The 23,650-nt window shown below is 48.5% G+C and overlaps 1 protein-coding gene across 2 annotated transcripts in view; it reads left to right on the top strand.

Annotated features, from left to right (window-relative positions):
- The window catches only part of dse (dermatan sulfate epimerase), a 102,361-nt gene extending 97,368 nt beyond the window's left edge, over positions 1 to 4,993 (top strand). For both annotated transcript variants that reach the window (XM_038799635.1, XM_038799636.1), the window contains one exon: positions 2,467 to 4,993. In XM_038799635.1, the coding sequence (XP_038655563.1) occupies positions 2,467 to 4,219 (1,753 nt within the window). In that variant the 3' untranslated portion in view covers positions 4,220 to 4,993. The remainder of the gene's footprint in view (positions 1 to 2,466) is intronic.
- Positions 4,994 to 23,650: the final 18,657 nt, after the last annotated feature.

Genomic DNA, 23,650 nt, shown 5'->3' with positions numbered 1-23,650 from the left:
TGTGTCTGTGTGGGTTTCCTCCGGGTTCTCTGGTTTCCTCCCACAGTCCAAAGATCTGCAGGTTGGGTGTTACTGGGTTTCGAGGAGAAGGTGGAGGTGTGGGCTTAGGTAGGGTGCTCTTTCCATGGGCCGGTGCAGACTCGATGGGCGAATAGCCTCCTTCTGCACTGTAAATTCTATGAAATCTTTTGAGGCTTGTCTGTACACTAATTTTAATTGACAGATAATCCTACAAAGCCTACTGAGCTCTAGCATCTTGGTGAGACCTCATCTGGAGTACTGTGTACGGTTTTGGTTTCCTTATTCGAAAAGGATTTGAAAAAAGAAATAATTGCGTTAGAAATAGTCCACAGCAGGTTCACTCAACTCATTCCTGGGAAAGGTTGAACAGGTTGGGTCTAAACCCGTAGGTGTTTAGACGAATGAAAGGTGATATTATTGAACCATACAAGATCCTGAGAGGACCACATTGGGCGGATATTGAGAGGATGTTTCCTCCTGTGGGGGAGACTAGAATGAAGTGACACGATTTAAGAATAAGAGATCTCCCTTTTAAGATGGTGTTGAGGAGAATTATTTTTCCCTCAGAAAATCATTAGACTGTACAATTCTTCTCCACAGAAAGCAGTGGATGCAAGGTCACTGAATTTATTCAAGGCTGAGTTAGATAGATTTTTGATGGACAAGGAAGACAAGGGTATGAAGAAAGACAGTAAAATGGATTGGCCTGCAACAGGATCAGCCATGATCTTATGAAATGGTGGAGAAGGCTCAAAAGGGCCGAATGAATTACTCCAGCTCTTAAGTCTCACGTTCCTATCTTTCTGCAGCTGCAATAGCCAAAAACTTTATTTTAGTTAAATTTATACAATCTTAAAATGTTTCTTTGCAGCACATCAGTTTCTTTGCAGCATATCAATATCTTATGCACAAACTATAAATAAAATGTTGTTAAGACGAATAGTCTTGATAAATAGTCCAGAGGTTTCATTCCAATTCAACAGATATTTGATGGTCCTTTTTTTTGTGGAGCAGAAATTAAAACATTGAAAAAATACTCAAGGGTCTGAAGTTGACGATATTCGGGGTTTTGGAAGACCCGGTAGGGCAGGGGAGGAGAGAGGTTGATGTTTTGGCCTTTGCCTCCCTAATATCCCGGAGACAGATTTTGTTATGTTAGTTGGTCTCTGAGCCGCTAAAGGTAGGGGTGTGGGTGAGCAACTTGACAGAATTCCTGTGGTTAGAGTAGATCAAGTTTGCTCTGTAGGAGTCGATAGGAGGGTTCATGCAGAGGTGGAAACCATTAGGGTCATCGAAGGGGGGGGACTTTCAGGGAGGGTAAGTGGGTTAAAAAAGGGGAAGGCAGGACGTGGTTGGGGGTCAGTGTCTGAGCACTGGAGGGTTGGAGTTGTTGTGATGGTCTTTTGATGTTCTTTGGATGTTCTTTTGATATTTTGTATATTTACTGGAAAATATAATTTTTTGAATAAAAATATTTTAAAAAAAGACTCGTTTTGATAAACTTGGCACGGGCTCAAAATCCAGAGAGAAGTGAAAAATGTGATTCTCTCTGGCATGATTGGCTTTTGGAATCTTATCCAACCCCCTCGCAAGTGGAATAGTGCGTGGCCTGAGCTCAGGAATTCCATTTTAATACATTAGAATGTCATTATCGAATACTCTCTCCAGATCTTCCTCCCTCTTGACCCGGCGTGGGTGTGACATTGCGTCGGTGACATTTGCACCAAGTCTGTCCAGGCTTGAGGCAGTCGAGAGTATCCCTCTGGGTGTGCAGAGGTAACTATAGCCCAGGAGGGTGGTGGTGGGGGGGGGGGGGGGGGGGGGGGAAAGAGCCGGGTAGAGGAACATTCCCGGGCAGTGCCAGGGCAGGACCCTAGTGGGAGGGGGATACATATATGTGTGGTGGGCGAAGAGCGGACATAGAGTGGGTATCTGCCACAATGACTGCCGGGAGAGGGGAGAGTGTGACGGGAGGGTTGGGGGGGGGGGGGGGGGGGGGGGGGGGGGGGGGGAGGGGGTTGAGGATATCTGTCGGAGATGACGGTCAGCAAGGAGACACTGACTGAGGCACATTTTTGGCTAGAGTGGAGGCAGTTTCACTCTGAATCAAGCTGGTGTTATAGATTTGATGTTGATGCTCTTGGGTTGCAGAAGTGTGCACCTGCATCAGCAGAATAACTATGTAAAGTGAAGAGAAAGGTGTTGTTGGTAAGATATGTCATAAACATTCAAAGAATAGATGATTAATAACTTGATCATTATTGATCTGTGGTGATCAAATTGCTAAAGATGAGAAATTCAAAGTTATATTTTGTTGAATTTAAGTGAGATTTCAATGCCTTTTTAAACTTCAGGTTTTTTTTCCTGAACCAATAATCCTTGTAATATGATTGCCCTTATTTCTGCTGTCAACATAACTTATCTTTTTCTTAAATTTGTTACCAGGTACGATGGCTCCCTGGCTCCAGTCCCACCTCTGGATTATGGGTTACCAAAATTGCATTATTTCGAAGATTGGGGCGTTGTGACCTATGGAGGGGCTGTACCAGCGGAAGTTAACCGACCCTTCCTGTCCTTCAAATCGGGTAAACTGGGCGGACGTGCAATCTACGACATAGTGCATCAGAAGAAATATTCACAGTGGATTAATGGCTGGAAGAATTTCAATGCTGGTCACGAACATCCTGATCAGAACTCTTTCACGTTCGCACCCAATGGTGTGCCTTTCATCACAGAGGCTTTATATGGCCCCAAATACACGTTCCTCAACAATGCATTAATGTTCTCTCCAGCCACGGCAGACACTTGTTTCAGCCCATGGGAAGGGCAAGTGACAGAAGCTTGTAACTCAAAGTGGTTGGAATATAAACATGGCATTTCAGGGGATTGTCGTGGTCAGGTCACTGCAGCTTTCGAGCAGAATGGAATGGTCTTTATCAGAGGGGAAGCAGCAGGCGCTTACAGTCCTAGCCTGAAACTAAAGAGTTCCCAAAGGAACCTCCTCCTTCTGCAACCCCAGCTTTTACTCCTAGTGGATCAGATCCACTTACACGAAGACAGCCCCCTTGAAAAAGTGAGTGCATTTTTCCATAACACAGATGTGGCCTTTGAGGAAATATCTGAGGATGGAGTGAATGGAGCATTTATTAGACAAAAGGATGGTCAGTATACAATGTTCTGGATGGATGATAAAGGCAATAGTGAAAAGGCTGGACTGGCATTCAAAACGTACCCCCGTGGATACCCATACAATGGAACAAATTATGTGAATGTCACAACCACGCTGAGGTACCCAGTCACCAGAACAGCCTATATCTTTTTTGGACCTTCTGTGGAGATTCAAAGCTTTAGCATTCGAGGAGATTTGGATCGAGTAGATGTATATCTAGCAACAAATGAAAAAACCTATACAGTTTATCTCTTAACTGGGGAAACTGCCATGAAACCACTGTTTGCTATGGTACTAGCCGGCCGCCAGAAAATTGTGTTTGACAGAGCTTCTGCAATCAGGGATGTTTCAGTGCAGGAGGTGGAAGATTACATGACCGTTGTTGAGGAAAATCTTCAACACGTAAAACCCGTGTTTCAGCAGCTAGAAAAGCAAATCTTGGCCCGAGTCCTGAACACCGATAACTTTCGAAAGACGGCCGAGCGGCTTCTAAAACTATCAGACAAAAAGAAGACAGAGGAAGCTGTTGAAAAGTTATTTTCAGTCTCGTTTGGGCGAGGCAAGGCTAAAAAAATGAAGAAAGGCAAAGGTGATGGTGATAAATTTCCCAACAACCTTCCAGATATTTTTGCACAAATTGAAATGAATGAGAAAAGGGAACGAAAGAGGTTACTGCAGAAAGTGCAAGAAGAAACTTCTGATGAGAGAAATGAGGAATTAAAGGAGACTTTTGACTTTGCTGACTTTTCTGATGACAAACCAGAACAAGGTACAAATAACAATGTAAAAACTGGTTCTGTCAAACCAGGAGCCACTGTTCGAAGCACTGCACAATCCCTTTCGGCTTCCTACACAAGAGTTTTCTTAATTTTAAATATAGCAACCTTCTTTTTCCTGTTAGCTTTGCAGCTAATTCGTTTTCAGAAAGCTCCAAGCTTGTACGCCCAAAGATTTCTCTACGCAGTGCTTCTACTGGATAGCTTTGTACTGCTTTGTTTGTACTCCTCTTGTTCCCAAGCACAGTGCTAGACTAAGGAAACCATCTCGTGAAAGACTAAATAAAAGTGCAGTACTATTACTAAACTGAGTGTGTAACACAAGTACAAGATCTACAGATGCATTTTCACAGATTTTTACGAGAAGATACTTAACAGGAAAGCCAAAGATTTGCTGAATCCCTGTTAAAAATACAGATGAGTGGAAGAATTATTATCTCCACACTCCTATTATCTGCCTTCCTGATTATCTACCAGATTTTTCCCAGGGCAAGGCCTTGATTGATGATGCCTCGTTGCACAGCTCCTTGTGTTATTTGTATTTCACCCCCTTTTCTTGTTGAGTAAAACAACATAATGTTTATTTTATTATTGTACTGTACTCACCTTCATTCTCATTCCAAGTGTATTGCAGTGTAAGTCCAGAAATCTGTGAAGCATTGTTAACTCCCAATCTTCGTTATCTCCCTCAGGAGGCTTCCTTTCAATAGGTTGGGTCAAGACATTCCAGTGAACAAAAGTGTACCATTATTAGTACAAGCCCATTGCTTTTAAAGGTTTCGCTTTGACTTGTCACAACATCGTCTTCATATATAATGTGTGTGTAAATGGTGTTCAGGTGGACCTGTGCCTTCTCTTTAGTTTTGAAAGTTTTGTATAATTTTATCATCACGTTTCCCCTGGTAACTGGTGAGTTCTCAGTGAACAGCAACGACTGCGCACACATTGTGTCTACTAACTGCAGCTGGATTGTTCAGTTTGTCATCCTTTCCTTGATCAATCATTAAAGCACAAATGTTATCATGAATTCCTTAAACTTTTTTTTAAAAAGGTAGCTGACTGAGACATTTTTCTTCAAATAATTTGAGTTATGATTTATTGTTCGTAATGGGTGGAATATAGACCACTTGAGAAAGTTACCCCAATGCATCCTTTCACTTCTTATTCTGAAAATATACGGCTTTGCATTTGTCTGCCTTACCATCTGTCCCATTTTGTGTCCTCATGCAATGTCCTGCGATCTTCCTCCGTTTGCCATCAGGTTCAATTGCTTTTTCTCAGGAAACACCAAAATCCTTCCTCATGTGTCAATAAATGAACTAATGGAACAGAGGTGAACTTCAGAGATCCATAGAGCATATAGAAATATAAACATTGCCCCCAAATCCCACCACTCCCACACTCACACAATACCCATAGATTCCGAGTAAGAAGTCTTACAACACCAGGTTAAAGTCCAACAGGTTTGTTTCAAACACAAGCTTTCGGAGCACTGCTCCTTCCTCAGGTGAATGGAATTCACCTAGGAAGGAGCTGTGCTCCGAAAGCTCGTGTTTGAAACAAACCTGTTGGACTTTAACCTGGTGTTGTAAGACTTCTTACTGTGCTCACCCCAGTCCAACGCTGGCATCTCCACATCATAGATTCCTAGACATGTCTATGAGGGGATTTACATTTCTTCAGTATGATGCGCCTTCATTATCGTAATGAGCCCCTTCTGAATACCTTCCCAACATTCTTTGGCGGGATTTTCCATTGGATGATGCCGAAATCGCAAAACGCTGGAACATTGGTCAACATTGTAGCTGGTGCTGGGGGCACGGCAGAATGTCATGTTCCAATGGCGTCAATGCATTCTGCTCCGCACGTACCATAAAGGCAATTTGCATATCATTGGTGGGCCTGAACCGATATTCCCCGGAGCCTCTGCGATGCTCGTTCTCTGCTGGCGCGTTTCCCTTGCGGTTTAACGAAAAATAATATGTCGGGAAACTGCCGGCGTGGCTGATGAGGAAGAGAGTGAGGCAAGACATGCAGAGGCACGACCGTGGGCTGCCAGCCACTGCTGGCATGTCTGGCTGGGTGGGGGTGGGGAGGTGGGCGCACAACAGGGGTGACCAGGGGATGGGCCATGGGGTTGGGACCGGGCTCCCAGGCCCGGATCGCCCTGCCACCGCTGGCATGGAAACCATCTTACTATGCACCCCACTGACCGCCCATTTTGGCCCCTGGTTGTATAGAATGACACTGGCCGCATGGGTGTCCCTCACCCCTGCACCCACCCTCCGCCCCACCACCTCCGCACCTCCACCCCACCAACTCTTCCCCCCCCCCCCCATCTCAACTAGCCACCATCTTCACAGAAAATCCACACGGTTAGACAGTTGCACACATGCAGAACAGGGATAGGTAGCTGGTGGCTTTCATGGCCAGGACACCCAGTCATGTGGGCCGGTATGGATGCTGGCAGGTGGTGCAGGGTGTGAGTTTTGTTGCCCTCCTGGTGGGGGGGGGGGGGGGGGGGGGGGGGCACATGGGTGGGGTGACGGGTTTGTGGGCCGGGGGGTTAGTGTCAGGGGCACAGTGCTGCATACTCACCCCGAGGAGGTTGTGCAGTTTCTTACGGCACTGCTGGCCGGTTGTGGAGGTGCTGCCCACGGCATCTCCCAGCTGTGCCTAGGCCCGATGCATGGCGGCGAATGGCAACCTCCTCCCCACCACGGGTACAAGGAAGCCCACCTCTCCCGCACGACGTCCAGCAGTGTCTCCAGTTCCGCATCGGTGAAATGGGGTGCCTTTTCGTGCTGCCATTTTGTTGGCTGGGATGTGTATGTGTGGGGAGTGGAGTGTTTATATATGGCTGTAGCTCATCAGCCTCTCGAGTATCAATCCTAACTCCGGTGAATCAGACACCGTTTTCATTGGAATCAGTCGTGTTCCAAGTGCCACTGATGCTAGTCCATAAACAGTTGATGAATTGCTCTGGGAACGGCACCAACTTTCCTGTCACAGAACACCACCAATTCAGTCCCGGCGTCATCACGTATTTTGTGAAACAGAGAATCCCACCGCATACATACCACATCCACTTTGAGACCATGTGAACTACTGAATTCATTCACTTCAATTGACCAGGCACAATCTGCCCTTTCCAAATTCATGCTTCCAAAACCGTTCACTAATTTCATCATCTACTTTGGTGGGTTAATTTTGAGTCCTTGTTGTCAGTGGGTAAGCTTACCGATGCTGCCATAGTTTGCACCATTTTGAGATCACAGACATAAAAAACACGTGTGTCTGAATTTCTAGGGCGGGAATCTCCGCTCCCCCAGGCACATGTTTCTCGGCAGCATGTTTTTTGCTGGCGACAGGATTCTCTCTTCCTGCTGCTTGTCAACGGGATTTCCCATTGAAGCTATTCCACGTCACTGGGAAACCAACAGGCAGGGCAGGGATGTGCTGACAGTGGGGGTAAAAAATAATCCCAATTGCCGGAGAATTCCGGCTCTAATGCGCGCTACCAACAGTGAGACCCCCCCCCCCCCCCCACCTCTCCCCCACTGCCAGTGTGCACTTTAAAACTGGCCTTACAGCTTTACCCAGAATCATATTAAAATCGTCCGACAGTTTTAAACAACAAAGAACAAAAAGCATACAGCACAGAAACAGGCCCTTTGGTCCTCCAAGCCTCCACCGACTATACTGCCCATCCAAACTAAATCCCTCTACCCTTCCAGGGCCATATCCCTCTCCTCCCATCCTATTCATGTATTTGTCAAAACGACACGTAAAAGTCACTATTGTATCGGCTTCCACCATCTCTTCCGGCAGCGAGTTCCAGGCTCCCACCACCCTCTGTGTAAAAAGCTTGCCTCATATATCTCCTCTAAACCTTGTCCCTTGCATCTTTAACCTATGCCCCCGAGTAATTGACTCTTCTACCTTGGGGGAAAAAGCTTCTGACTATCCACTCTGTCTGTGCCCCTTGATGTGACCATCAATTCACAAGACACGTGGTTGGAGGTGAACAGTGGTTTTAATAATCTTACAACAGAGCCTGCCTGCGACGAGATGAACTGGCAGCAGGCTCATGACTGCAGAGCTTTATACTTCCGGTTAGTGGGAGGAGCCATGGGTGGAGCCAAGGGTGGAGCCCAGTACAAACTCCTCATCTCCCCTTATGAGCGCAACGGCTCGTATACAGAGCCCACAAGGACACAATACATATAATACAACACAGTGTGAATTACTAGGTTTATTATTCACCACACCCCTCATAATTTTGTAGACTTCTATGAGGTCACCCCTCAACCCTCCCATCGTTTCAGTGAGAACAAACCAAGTTTCCCCACCCTCTTCTCCTAGCTAATGCCCTCCACACCAGGCAACATCCTGGTAAACCCTTTCTGTACCCTCTCCAAAGCCTCCACATCTGTCTTGTAGTGGGGCGACCAGAATTAAACACTATATTCCAAGTGCGGCCTAACTAAGGTTCTATAAAGCTGCCAAATGACTTGCTAATTTTTAAACTCAATGCCCCGGCCAATAAAGGCAAGCATGGCATATGCCTTCTTGACTATCTTCTCCATCTGCGTAGCCGCTTTCTTTGACCTGTGTACCTGTACATCCCGATCCCTCTGCCAATCAATACTTACAGGTTCTGCCATTTACTGTATATTTATCATCTGTATTAGACCTTCCAAAATGCATTACCTCACATTTGTCTGGATTAAACTCCATCTGCCATCTCTCCCCCCAAGTCTCCAACTGATCTATATCCTGCTGTATCCTCGGACGGTCCTCATCGCTATCTGCAATTCCACCAACCTTTGTGACATCTGCAAACTTACTAATCAAACCAGTTATACTCCAAATAATTTATATACACTACAGACAGCAAATGTCCCAGCATTGATCCCTGAGGAACGCCACTAGTCACAGCCCTCCATTCAGAAATGCATCCTTCCACTGCTACCCTCTTGTCTTCTATGACCGAGCCAGTTCTGTATCCATCTTGCCAGCTCACCTCTAATCCTGTGTGACTTCAACTTCTGTACCAGTCTACCATGTGGGACCTTGTCAAAGACCTTACTGATGTGCATGTAGACAACACTACCCTCAATCACCTTCGTCACTTCGTCAAAAAACTCAATCAATTTAGTGAGACACGACCTCACCTTCACAAAACCATGTTACCTCTCACTAATACGATTACTTATTTCCAAGTGGGAGTAAATCATGTCTCGAAGAATCCTCTCCAATAATTTCCATGCCACTGACGTAAGGCTCACCGGCCTATAATTACCCAGATTATCCTTGCTACCCTTCTTAAACAAAGGAGCAACATTGCCTATTCTCCAATCCTCTGGGACCACCCTGTAGCCAGCGAGGATACAAAGATTTCTCTCAAGGCCCCAGCAATTTCCTCCCTTGCCTTATTCAATATTCTGGGGTAGATCCCATCAGGCCCTGGGCACTTATCTACCTTAAGGTTTTTTCAAGACCCCCAATACATCCACCTTTTCGACCTCAACATGACCCAAACTATCTACACATCCTTCCCCAGACTCATCATCCACCATCCTTCTCTTTGGTGAATACTGACGCAAAGTACTCATATAATACCTCGCCTATTTCCCCTGTCCTTGAGTGGGCCAACCCTCTGGCTCTTTATATATGTATAAAAAGCCTTGGGATTTTTCTTCATGCTGCTGGCCAATGACTTTTTGTGACCCCCTTTAGACCTCCTGACTCCTTGCTCAAGTTTCTTTCTACTTTCCTTGTATTACACACTTGCTTCGTGTATTCCCAGCTTCCGAGCCTGGACAAATGCTTCCTTTTTCTTTTTGACTAGGCTCACAATATCTCTCGTTATCCAAGGTTCCTGAAAGTTGCCATATTCCTTCATCCTTACAGGAACACGCCAGTCCTGAATTCCTATCAACTTACACTTGAAAACACACTGGGATTTGTATGGGCAGGGAAGTCCCCGCGGGTGAAGAGGGTGATGCTTGAAAGGAACAGAGCAGAAGGGGGGCTGGCATTGCCGAACTTCAGCAACTATTACTAGGCAGCCAACATAGCGATGATAAGGAAATGGATGGTGGGTGCGGGGTCGGTTTGGGAGCGGATGGAGGCTGCTTCGTGCAGGGGCACTAGCTTAGCAGCCCTGGTCACGGCGCCTCTGCCGCTTTCGCCGGCACGGTACTCCACCAGCCCGATAGTGGTGGCGGCTCTTCGGATCTGGGGCCAGTGGAGGAGGCATGTAGGGGAGGTAAGAGCATCGGTGTGGACCCCAATCTGCGGCAACCACCGATTTGCCCCGGGGAACATGGACGGGGGGTATCGACTGTGGAGGAGGGCGGGATTGTGAGGATGGGGGATCTGTTCCTGGAAGGGAGCTTTCCGAGCATGAGGGCGCTGGAGGAGAAGTTTGGGCTGACGAGAGGGAACGACTTTAGATACTTTCAGGTGAGGGATTTTGTACGCAGACTGGTGCCGTCCTTCCCACGTCTCCCGCCGAAGGGGAGGCAGGACAGGGTAGTTTCTAGGGGAGAGGGTAGAGTTTCAGACGTCTACAAGGAGCTAATGAGAGTTGAGGATACGCAGACTGAGGACCTGAAGCTTAAGAGGGAGGAGGAGCTCGGGGGACGGGGGGGGGGGGGGGGGGGGGGAGCTGGAGGACAGTATTTGGGCAGAAGCACTGAGCAGAGTAAACACGACCGCAACATGCGCCAGGCTCAGCCTGATCCAGTTTAAGGTCGTGCACCGGGCTCGCATGACGGTGGCCCGGATGAGTAAATTCTTTGGGCTGGAGGACAAATGTGCTAGATGCGTCGGAGGGCCAGCTAACCATGTACACATGTTCTGGTCGTGCCCTAAACTCGGGGGGGGGGGGGGGGGGGGGGGGGTATTGTCAGGGATTCGCAGATATCGTATCCCGGGTGTTGGAAACTGGGGTGGTAATAAACCCGGAGGTGGCAAACTTTGGGGTTTCAGAGGACCCGGGAGTCCAGGAAGAGAGAGAGGCCGATGTTCTGGCCGTTCCTTCCCTGGTAGCCCGGCGACAAATACGGTTAGAATGGAGGGACTCAAAGTCCCCGAGGGCTGAGGCATGGCTATCGGACATGGTGATCTTTCTTGGCCTAGAGAAAGTCAAGTTCGCCTTGAGAGGTTTGCTACTAGGGTTCGCCCGAAGGTGGCAGCTGTTTATTGACTTCTTCGCAGAGGAGTAAGCGTCAGCAGGGGGAGGGTGGGGGGGGGGGGGGGGGGAAGGCTAGGGTAGAGTAGAGCAGGGGGATATTGAGGCAGGTCCGTGCGTGAACAGAGCCATGGTTTGCATTATATTTAATGTGGAATTTGTGTCTTGACTTCTTTTTTTGTTTGTACTGTACAATGTCATTTTTTCTATATGCCTAAAATACCTCAATAAAATTGTCTGTAAAAAAAAAACTTACACTTGAAAACCTCCCATATGCCAGATGTTGATTTGCCCTCAAAACATCTGCACCAATCTAATTCTTAAGTTCCTGTCTAACATTGTTGTAAATAGCCTTCCCCCAATTTAGCACCTTCACCTGAGGACTACACTTAATATCTATCAGTACCTTAAAGCTTACTGAATTGTGGTCACTGTTCCCAACTGCTCCCCTACTGAAACGTCGACCACCTGGCTGGGCTCATTCCCCAATACCAGGTCCAGTAAGGCCCCTTCCCTAGTTGGACTATAAACATACTGTTTCAAAGCTCTCCTGGATGCTCCTTACAAACTCTGCCCCATCCATGCCCTGAGCACTAAGTGAGTCCCAGTCAATACAGGGCAAGCAGACCACAACAACCTGTTACTTTTACACCTTGCCAAAGTCTGCCTACATATCTGTTCCTCTATCTCCCGCTGGCTGTTGGGAGGCCGTAAAAAGGCCAATATTGTGACTACATCCTTCCTATTCCTGAGCTCTGCCCACATTGCCTCACTGTATGAACCGTCCGAGGTGTCCTCCAGCAGTACAGCTTTGATACTCTCCTTAAACAGTAGTGCAACTCAGGCAGCACGGTGGCGCAGTGGCTTAGCACTGATGCCTCACAGTGCCAAGGTCCCAGGTTTGATCCCGGCTCTGGATCACTGTCCGTGCGGAGTTTACACATTCTCCCCGTGTTTGCGTGGGTTTCGCCCCCACAACCCAAAGATGTGCAGGCTAGGTGGATTGAACAAGCTAAATTGCCCCCTAATTGGAAAAAATGAATTGGGTACTCTAAATTTATTTAAAAAAAAGTAGTGTAACTCACCCAACCCTTTTACATCCCTCCCATCCCCGCCTGAAACATCTGTATCCTAGAGCATCAAGCTTCCCTCCCTCCTACACCAGCTGTTTAGCCACGTGTTGAGCTGCACTATCTTCCTATTTCTAGCCTCACTGACACATGGCACAGGGAGTAATCCTGAAATTACAACCCTCGATGTTCTGCTTTTTAACTTTCTACCCAATTCCCTAAACTGCTGCTGCAGGACCTTGTCACACTTGCTACCTATGTCATCAGTACCAATATGTATCGCTAACTCTAGTTGTTCACCCTCTCCCTTCAGAATGCTTTCTGACCATTCAAAGACATCTTGGACCCTGGCACCAGGGAGACAACCTGGTGCCTCATTCACGTCCACAGAAACACCTATCTGTACCCCTGACTATAGAGTACCCCATAACTATTGTTCTTCAGTGCCACTGCTCTGGCTGCTGCTTTCCCCTGATATGCTATCACCCTACCTCCCCCCACCCCCCCCCCAAACAGTATCCAAAATGGTATACTTGTTAGAGAGGTGGATGACCACAGGGGATTCCTGCACTGGCTGCCTGTCCCTTCTAACAGTCACCCATCTATCTGCCTGCACCTTGGGTGTTACCACATCACTAAAACTCCTGTCTATGATGCTTTCCACCACCTTCTTGCTCCTAAGTGCATCCAACCTACCCATGTGGTCTATGAGAAGCTGCAATTGGGTGCACTTCCTGCCGGCATAGTCATCTGAGACGCTCAAAGCATCACTGATCTCCCACATCTCACAAGTGCAGCACTTAACCCCACAGACCGATATTTCTATCACCAATTACATTATTTAAGAAAATTTATTCAACTCATAAAATCACTTTTTGTTGCAGAGACCCACGGTAGGTCTGTATATCACTGACCTTCCCAGAATGCTGTCTGGATCTCTCCCTCCAGATTAACAGTTACAAAGCAAGACAAAACCAAAACAAAAAGGGAACAAGCACCTCCACCCACTCTGCACCAAATTACCAAATTTCAATCCCACTCTGGCTGTCTCACTCAGGCTGTCTCTCACTTCACATGTACAAAGGTTACTGAGAGTGCACTTATGCCTCTCTCTTATATGGAGCTCAGCTGGGCTGAGATGACTCACACACCAGACAGGCTTCAAACAGAAGAATGCAATTTACACCTTTTGCCTCTAATCAAGCTTCTGGTGATTAACAGATAACTGCCCCTCAGCTATTTGGGTGGGGGAGCTCTATTTTACCAACAAACTAGACCACTAACTTTATAACTGAAAAAAAACCTCAGGAAAATTAGATTTAGCATTTACCTCTTTAATGATGATGTGGAGATGCCGGCGTTGGACTGGGGTGAGCACAGTAAGAAGTCTTACAACACCAGGTTAAAGTCCAACAGGTTTGTTTCAAACACGAGCTTTCGGAGCACGGCTCCTTCTTCAGGTGAATGGAAAGGCTTGTTCCAGAAATGTTTATATAGACACAGTCAGAGATGCCCCGGAATGCGAGCACCTGCAGGCAATCAAATCATCAAAGATGCAGAGAGAGAGGTAACTCCAGGTTAAAGAGGTGTGAATTGTCCCAAGCCAGTTCAGTCGGTAGGCCTCTGCAAGTCCAGGCTTGTTGGTGGGGGCCGAATGTAATGCAACATGAATCCCAGATCCCGGTTGAGTCCGCATTCATGCGTACGGAATTTAGCTATAAGTTTTTGCTCAGCAATTTTGCGTTGTCGCGTCTCCTGAAGGCCTCCTTGTAGAATGCTGACCCGGAGATCAGAGGCTGAATGTCCTTGACTGCTGAAGTGTTCCCCAACTGGAAGGGAACAGTCCTGCCTGTTGAGTCCTGCAAGTTTGAACAGGACTTCCTCACCACACAGGACTTTCAACCGATGCTATACACCAGATACATCGATGACATTTTTTTCCTTTGGACCCACGGCGAGACATCACTGAAACGACTACACGATGACATCAATAAGTTCCATCCCACCATCAAACTCACCATGGACTATTCTCCAAATTCAGTTCCATTCTTGGACACACTCGTCTCCATCAAGGACGGTCACCTCAGCACCTCGCTTTACCGCAAGCCCACAGATAATCTCACGATGCTCCACTTCTCCAGCTTTCACCCGAAACACATTAAAGAAGCCATCCCCTATGGACAAGCCCTCCGTATACACAGGATCTGCTCAGACAAGGAGGAGCGCAACATACACCTACAGATGCTGAAAGATGCCCTCGTACGAACGGGATATGGCGCTCGACTCATTGATCGACAGTTCCACCGTGCCACAGCAAAAAACCGCACCGACCTCCTCAGAAGACAAACACGGGACACCACTGACAGAGTACCCTTCGTCGTCCAGTACTTTCCTGGGGCGGAGAAACTACGACATCTTCTTCGCAGCCTCCAACACATCATCAGCGAGGATGGACATCTTGCCAAGGTCATCCCCACACCCCCACTACTGGCCTTCAAACAACCGCGCAACCTCAAACAAACCATTGTTTGCAGCAAATTACCCAGCCTTCAGAACAGCAACCACAACACCACAAAACCCTGCCAGGGTAATCTCTGCAAGACATGCCAGATCATCGACATGGACACCACCATTACACGTGGAAACACCACCCACCAGGTACGCGGCGCATACTCGTGCGACTCGACCAATGTAGTCTACCTCATACGCTGCAGGAAAGGATGTCCCGAAGCGTGGTACATTGGCGAGACCATGCAGACACTGCGACAACGAATAAACGGGCATTGTGCGACTATCAACAGGCAGGACTGTTCCCTTCCAGTTGGGGAACACTTCAGCGGTCAAGGACATTCAGCCTCTGATCTCCGGGTCAGCATTCTACAAGGAGGCCTTCAGGAGACGCGACAACGCAAAATTGCTGAGCAAAAACTTATAGCTAAGTTCCGCACGCATGAATGCGGACTCAACCGGGATCTGGGATTCATGTCGCATTACATTCGGCCCCCACCAACAAGCCTGGACTTGCAGAGGCCTACCGACTGAACTGGCTTGGGACAATTCACACCTCTTTAACCTGGAGTTACCTCTCTCTCTGCATCTTTGATGATTTGATTGCCTGCAGGTGCTCGCATTCCGGGGCATCTCTGACTGTGTCTATATAAACATTTCTGGAACAAGCCTTTCCATTCACCTGAAGAAGGAGCCGTGCTCCGAAAGCTCGTGTTTGAAACAAACCTGTTGGACTTTAACCTGGTGTTGTAAGACTTCTTACTGTGCTCTTTAATGATCACACTGCTCCAAATTACCAAATTTCAATCCAACTCTGGTTGCCTCTCTCCAGGCTTTTCTCCCACTTCATGTGCACAAAGCTTACTACAGGGAAAGGAACTAGCTAGTTTAGTGAGTGCCTGGTAAGTTTAAAATAGTACACAGACTGGTGGTAATGTTAATAAAATATCTAAGAAAGCAAGATCAATGAGTGAATAATGGAATCAAGTAATTCATTGAAGCATATTATGGATGGCAGGACAAGTGATATGTCAAGGCTGATTCATGTGAGAGCTCCTGGATAACATTGTGATCCAGGGCAAACAGGTCTGCAGTAAGTGTTTGCGGCTCAAGGAGTTTCGGCTTAGTCATTGAGCTGGAGGCTGAGCTGTAGACACTGCGACATATCAGGGATGGAGAAAGCTATCTTGACGCTTTGTACCAGGAGGCAGTCACATCATTTAGGATAGAGTCTTCTGATTTGGCCATTGGTCAGGAACAGCGAGGTGAAATGAAAAATGAAATGAAAATCGCTTATTGTCACGAGTAGGCTTCAATGAAGTTACTGTGAAAAGCCCCTAGTCGCCACATTCCAGCACTGTCCGGGGAGGCTGGTACGGGAATCGAACCGTGCTGCTGGCCTGCTTGGTCTGCTTTAAAAGCCAGAGATTTAGCTGAGTGAGCTAAACCAGCCCCTGGTGTGACTGCGAGTGAAGCAGACAAGGAGACCCAGGGATCAGGGGTGTCAGCCTCTGCAATTGTCCAATAGACTTGAGATTCTCTCGGGTTGTATGTATTAGTCTGGGAGCTGCATGGTGGATGAAAAAACTGACCATGACACTGTGCTGCAGGAAGCCATCCAAATGACGGGAACCAAAAGTGGTGCTAGGAGGGAATACTGTGATGAACGTGATTGACACTGTTCTCTGCAACAAAGGGCAAGAGTCCAGAAGACTGCCTTGCCTGCCCGGCATCATGGTTTGGGACATCTGCTCAGGGGTGGAGAAGAGCTTGCAGTGGAAGGGGAGGATTCAGAAGAGGATCCATGGAGGTCTCAACAATATAGGTAGAGTGGTGAAAGAGGGTTGGCTAGGAGGGTGGCGAGGAGGGAGCATTGAGAGGTCGTTTGCAGGGTGGCATGGTGGCACAGTGGTTAACGCTGTTCCCTCACAGTGCCAGGAATGTGGGTTCAATTGCAGCCATGGGTCACTCTGTGTGGAGTTTGCACGTTCTCTCCGTGTTTTTGTGGGTTTCCTCCGGGTGCTCCGTTTCCTCCCACAGCACAAAAATGTGCAGGTTAAGTGGATTGGCCACGCTAAATTACCCCTTAGTGTCCAAAAGGTTAGGTGGGGTTACGGGGAGAGGGTTAGGGCCGAGGCCTATGTAGGGTGCTCTTTCTGAGGGTTGGTGCAGACTCTTTGGGCCAAATGGCCTCCTTCTGCACGGTGATGATTCTGTGATTCTTGAGTTGGGGGGAGAGGGGAGGAGGTAGAGTACTGATGGTAACTAGGGGTTTTTCATTGTCTCACCTTACGGGTGGGGTTGGTGGCCATCTTGGGTGGGTCTTGGCTCCGGGAACTTGGAATAGGACGGGATAATTCCCCACGGTGGAAATGGCTGACGTGAGGGGGGTGGGTGGGGGTGAGAGACCCCCGATCAGATTAGAATATTTGAGGTCTGAGAGACCTCGTGAAATGAGTGAGAGTTTTCACTCATCTGAAGAATTTAAGGGCCAATGTGGTTTTGCAGAAGTTCCACCAGCGGGTGAAGGATCAGACTAGGCTCTGAAAGGCATGGGTGAGCCAGGTGTTCCACCTCAGTTTGATAGCAGAGCTGGGGGGGGGGGGGGGGGGGGCGGAATTTTAATTTAAAAAGGGTCCATTATAGAGCGGGAGGGCTTGTGATGGATCAGGGAGGTAGGTATGTGATAGTCATTGTGGCGCTGGACGATTGTTGGTGGTGCTGGTGAATGTATATGCCTCAAATTGGGATGATTTAACATTTATGAGGAGATTGTTGGCCCCAATACTGGATTTGAACATTTATCAGTTGATTTTGGGGGGAATTTGAATTTTGTATTGAACCCAAAACCTGACCAGTGGAAGCTGACGTTGTTGGCCCCTTTGGGGGTGGCAAAGATGTTGTTGGCTTTTATGGAAGAAACGGGGGGTGGGGGTGGGGGGCAGATCCATGGCGATTTATGCATCCTGGGGGTAAGGAACTTTCATTTTTTTCTCCAGTACATAAAGTATATTCTCGGATAGATTTATTTCCTGATGGGATGGTCTCTTCTTACTGAGGTGAGGAAAGCTGAGTACTCGGCAATAGCCCTCTCAGTCCATGCTCCACATTTAGCTGATTTGGTATTGCAGGTAGATTTAGCTCAATGCCCAGCATGGAGGCTGGATGTGGGGCTATTCGCAGACATGGGGGGCTGGATTTTCCGCCGGCCGGATGCTCCATTTTGCCGGCAGCCCGGGGGTTTTCCCGACAGCGTGGGGCTGCCCCACAATGAGAAAGCCCATTGACCAGCCAGTGTAATGGAGGATCCCGCCAGCATGCTGAAACAGAAATGTGGCGCAGCAGGGCGGAGAATCCAGCCCAGGTTCTGTGGACGGATATCGAAGGCTATAGACTAGTGGTGGGGTTTAATGGAAATGGGTCAGTCTTGCCCTCCGTTCTATAGGAGGACCTGAAAGCAGAAATTAAAGGGGCAATCTTTTATACAAATATGTTAAAGGGATAAGGAAAACAGGGAGGGAGGTGGATTTGAGACTAGGAAGAGATCAGCCAAAATATGATTGAATGGCGGAGCAGGCTCGAAGGGCTGAATTGCCGACTTCTGCTCCGAATTCTTATGTTCTGATGTAAAATGCACATATGGATAAGGAGGCTAGAAAGGAACGGCAAAAGTTGATGGATGGCATTTTAGAAGTAGACGGCAGGTATTCGAATAATCCAACCACAGAGTTCTTGGCAAGCCGGAAAAAACTGCAGGTGCAGTTTGACCTGTTATCTACAGACAAGGCATTTCAGCGCTCGAGGAGGGTTACTTATGAATATGGGGAAAAGCCAGTCCTCTCTTGGCTTGCTAGTTGATGTGATAAATGGCCTCCCAGGTGGCATGCCGGTGCCCGCTCCAGACAAAGTTAATGGAGCATTTGAAACCTTTTATAAGCACTTTTATAGTTCGGAGCTGTTGGGGGAGGAGGGGAGTCAGATATGTCGGAGTATTGCGAGGGCTTAGAGTTTCCCGAGGTGGGGGAGGAAGAGCGCGAGGATCTGGAGGTGCCATTGTGCCCAGAGGAGGTCTTGGATGCAAATACTACCCTATCTCTGACCTGGGGCCAGATGGGTTCCCAGTGGAGTTTTACAAGACGTTTGCTGGACAGCCGGTGCCATTATCAGTAGGGATGTTTGAAGGTTCAGTAGCTCGGGGCTCCTTACCTGTGACGCTGATGCAGGCATCGATTTTGCTTCTATTGAAAAATGGCAAGTGTCATAATATACACCAGTATATCATGGTGCAGAAACACACCGATGGACATACACTAGGACCAATCAACATGCACAACCACCGCAGCCAATCACCAGTTAGAACACATACACTATAAAGACAGAGGGCTTTGAAGTGTTGGCTAGTGTAGACTTGAGAGATGAACAGACACTTCCAACACTGATGAAGGTTCAACTCAATTTTATTAACTAACTTCTAACTGACTAACACACGATGACTGATGGCAGGCTGGCTAGCCCTGACGTCTCTGTGGAGCTGGGTGGACCTCCTAAAAACAGCAGGCAGGGAAGATCTGCACATTGTAGCGTAGTGGCCTTGTTTCCCACACTTCAGGCAGCGTCGGGACTTTGCGGGGCATTGCCGCTTGAAGTGGGCGGAGCCGCAGTTGCCGCACGCCGGAGCGTCGGGACGTTTGTCGCGACACCGCGCATGCGCGGGGCATCCAGTGTGGCGCGCACCTGCACGAAGCGGTCCGTGACATCAGCACGCTTGCTGCATGTAAGCGCGGGACTCCGCAAAAAGCACGCGAAATGGCCGCCATTGTTCAGATCCAGAGCCTGAAGAGATTTTATCATCTCGACCCGTTCTGCCTCGTAGGAGGCTTGCCGCGTCATTTCAGCAGCCTGGATGCATGAGTAGCGCGTGGAGGCATGCTCATGAAGCACACAGGTCTCAATGGCCGTAGAGAGAGTGAGCTGCTTTACTTTTAGTAGCTGCTGGCGCAGGGGCTCAGATTGAACACCAAAAACAATCTGGTCACGGAGCATGAAGTCGGAGGTGGACCAGTAGTTGCAGGACTGCGCAAGGACGCGGAGGTGGGTAATAAAGGACTAGAAAGGCTCGTCCTTACCCTGAGTTCGCTGTTGAAACATGTATCTCTCGAAGCTCTCGTTGACCTCGACCGCGCAGTGGCTGTCGAACTTTAGAATTATGGTCTTGAACTTCAATTTGTCCTCCCCCTCATCGAAGGTGAGCAAGTTGAAAATGTGCAGAGCAGGGTCCCCGGCTGTGAAGAGGAAGAGAGCAATCTTCCGTGTGTCCGAGGCAGCTTCCAGGTCCCTGGCTTCGAGGTACAGCTGGAAGCGCTGTTCAAAAAGTTTCCAGTTTGAGTCCAGATTCCCAGCAATGCGGAGAGTCAGCGGCGGGCGAACGGAATCCATTCTGTAGGATGGCTGGAGACTGGTGGAAGGCAGATCACTGAAAGGTAGGTCTCAGAAGTGCGAGCATCCCTCAACTCCTGGTACCATGAAGTGTTGGCTAGTTGGCTTGAGAGATGAATAGACACTTCCAACACTGATGAAGGTTCAACTCAATTTTATTAACTAACTTCTAACTGACTAACACACGATGACTGTGGCTCTAAATGATGCGAACTTAAACTAGAGACCGAAGCTTTGTCCGAACCAGTTGATTCTTTCAGCACGTGTTGTGAGTCTGTGCTGGGCTGAATAAGTTCCTGTTACACTCAGAGGCAGCACCCAGAATAAGCAGGAACCGTGGTTCCCTCTGCCTTTATAGTGTGTGTATTGTTGCACGTTTTACTTGAGTGTATTACGCGTTTATTGGAGTGTATTAACACGCCTCCGTTTAAAGGCCGTGTGCTTAACACTACTACAGCTCTGTGTATGTAATTTCAGCTCGGAGTTGCCAGGTGCCGTATTTAGACACCTCACAAGTATATCAAGGTCAGGTTCAAAGTAATAAAACTGTACACCGATTAGTAAGTTCAAACGATTGATATTTATTATAACCAATATTATAAATACGCATGCATACGCTAAAGACTAATACTTATTTCTACTATTAAGCGACTAAATACTTATCTAAGTAGGAACCAGCAAGGTCAGGGGACAAGGCCTTTGTTCCTTTCTGGACTGCACCTTCTGTTCTCTAATAGTCGGCTAGAGTATAAGCAATGCCGGGTTCACGTAGCGAGCGTCGTTTTGCCACTTACTGAACGATGGCTGGTGCTCAACGGCCGGTGATGAAAGACAGGATCTGGAGGCTGCGGTCGGAGTCAGGATGCAACAGCAGATCTGGGCCGGAGTCAACAGCAAGCCGGAGCAACAACAGACAGAACCATGTGCGGGGTCTACCTTTATAGGTCCCCCAAAATCCATGCCTCTTCGGGGCGGGCCTTTACCTGCCATGTATCGATTGGGTCATTTCCCAATCGATATCTTACAAATCCCCCAATCTGAGGGTTTCTTCTCGATGGGTGGGGCGGTCTCTATGGGTCTCTGTGATGGATACTTATGGTGCCGTTTCGTCTGGGCCTCTCTCAAAAGTATCTATTCATATCTAAATGTATCTATTGTGCTGGCCTGGATCTTGATCGCCTCATTACTATGCAAAGCGTTGTTGCCATTTACACCTTTGGTTGAGATCTTGCACCTGGCCATAAACTGGTTTCGATACGTGCAGAATGCTAATTAGCCTTCTGCAAACTGCTTGTCCTGGCTAAGACTGTTTTCTCCCTGCAGCCTTAGCAGTTCTCCATTTTGGTAGCCCAGTGTCCATCTTAGGTGGCTACAGTATTCTAACTGGTGATTGGCTGCAGTGTTTGTACATGTTGATTGGTCCCTGTGTGTGTCCATCAGTGTGTGTCTGCACCATGATATATTGGTGTATATTATGACAGGCATCACTTTTCCCGCTCATTCTGGATGCTGCCTCTCAGAAGCACAAGAGCTCATCAAGTACAATACAAACTCACACCACGTGCTGAGAGATTCAACTGGTTCGGACAGGCACACGTCTCTAGTTAAACTAACATCGTGTAAACTCACAGTTATACTATGTCTAGTATTTTATAAGAGTTAATAAAATAGTGTTGAACCTTCTTCAGTGTTGGTAACATATGTCTGCTTCACAAGTCCACAGTGCGCAACACTTCATGGCACCAGTAGTTGAGGGATGTTAGTACTTCTGAGACCTACCTTACAGTGATCAGCCTTCCACCAGTCTTCAGCCACCCTGCAGTATGGACAGCGATCGCCTGCCGCCCCTCCGCATTACCGGCAACCTGGGCTCCAATTGGAAGATTTTAAAACAGCGCTTCCAGCTATACCTCGAGGCCATGGACCTGGAAGCTGCCTCGGATGCACGGAATATTGCTCTCTTCCTCTCCACAGCTGGGGACCATGCCCTCCACATCTTTAACTCTCTCACCTTCGCTGACGCGGAAGATAAATAAAAGTTCAAGACGGTCCTCCTAAAGTTCGAAAGCCACTGTGAGGTAGAGGTAAACGAGAGCTTCGAGCGATATGTATTTCAGCAGCGCTTACAGGGTAAGGACGAACCTTTCCAGTCCTTTATCACCCACCTCCGTGTCCTTGCACAGTCCTGCAACTATGGGTCCACCTCTGACTCCATGATACGCGACCAGATAGTTTTTGGTGTGCAGTCGGAGCACCTTCGCCAGCAGCTTCTTGAGGTCAAACAGCTCACCCTGTCCACTGCCATAGAGACCTGCGTGTTCCACGAGCACGCCTCCACGCGATATTCCCGCATCCAGGCCGCTGAAACGGCGCGGCAAGCTCCCCATGAGGCAGATCGGGTCCAGGTCATCAAATCGCTCCAGGGCCTAAGCCTGGACGAAGGCGGCCATTTCATGCGCTTTCCGCGGGCTCCCGCGCTGGAATGCAACGAACGTGGCGACGTCGAAGAACGTACTGCACAGGCGCACACCACGCTGGATCGCACCGCGCATGTGCGGTGGCGTAACGAACGCGCCGACGCAACGGCGTGCGGCAACTGCGGCTCCGCCCACTTAAAGCGGCAATGTCCCGCGAAGACCCGATGATGTTTGCAGTGTGGCAAACTTGGCCACAATGCTGCTTTATGCAGGTCGACTCAGCCTGCTAGTTTCCGAAGATCTAGCCAGCGTCGCAAGGATGTCCGGGCCATTCAGCCCACACTCAACGAGCCTGTCCCAGACCTGTCCTCCGACTTTGACAGCAATGACCTGCAAGCCCCTTTCCAAGTCGGCGTCATAACCAAGCACAGGATGTCTCCTAAGCGCAGCACCAAACCCATTCCGATACACGGCATTGATCCAGATGATGAGTGGTGTGCCACCCTTACAGTCAACCGGTCCCCAGTAAGGTTCCGCCTGGACACTGGCGCCTCCGCCAATCTCATTGTGTTGTCTGACCTTCGCAGCCTTTGTGTCCAGCCTGCCATCCTGCCATCTGCATGCCAACTGCTTGATTATAACGGAAATGGCATCGCAGCCAGTGGCTCCTGCCAACTCGAGGTGACACACCGTGCTCACACAGCTGTACTGTCCTTTGAGATTGTTGCCTCCTCGAAAGCCTCCTTGCTTGATGCGCAGGCATGTAAGCTGCTGAACTTGGTGCAGAGGGTTCACTCTCTCTCCCGTCGATGCACCTGCCTCTCCTGACAGCGACTTCAGGGCGCAACTCGACTCCATCATCCAACAGTACCACAATGTCTTCGAGGACATGGGCACGCTCCCTCACAGATACAAGATTCTACTCAAGCCAAATGCCATGCCTGTGGTACACGCACCTCGCAGGGTCCCAGCGCCCCTTAAGGACCGCCTCAAGCAACAGCTCCAGGACCTCCAGGACCAAGGGGTGATCTCCAGGGTCACGGAACTGACCG

The sequence above is a fragment of the Scyliorhinus canicula genome, chromosome 6, assembly GCF_902713615.1.
Source record: "Scyliorhinus canicula chromosome 6, sScyCan1.1, whole genome shotgun sequence".
Lineage (NCBI taxonomy): Eukaryota > Metazoa > Chordata > Chondrichthyes > Carcharhiniformes > Scyliorhinidae > Scyliorhinus > Scyliorhinus canicula.
Note: the sequence above shows the minus strand (reverse complement) of the source record. Positions and strands in the feature narration are given on the sequence as shown.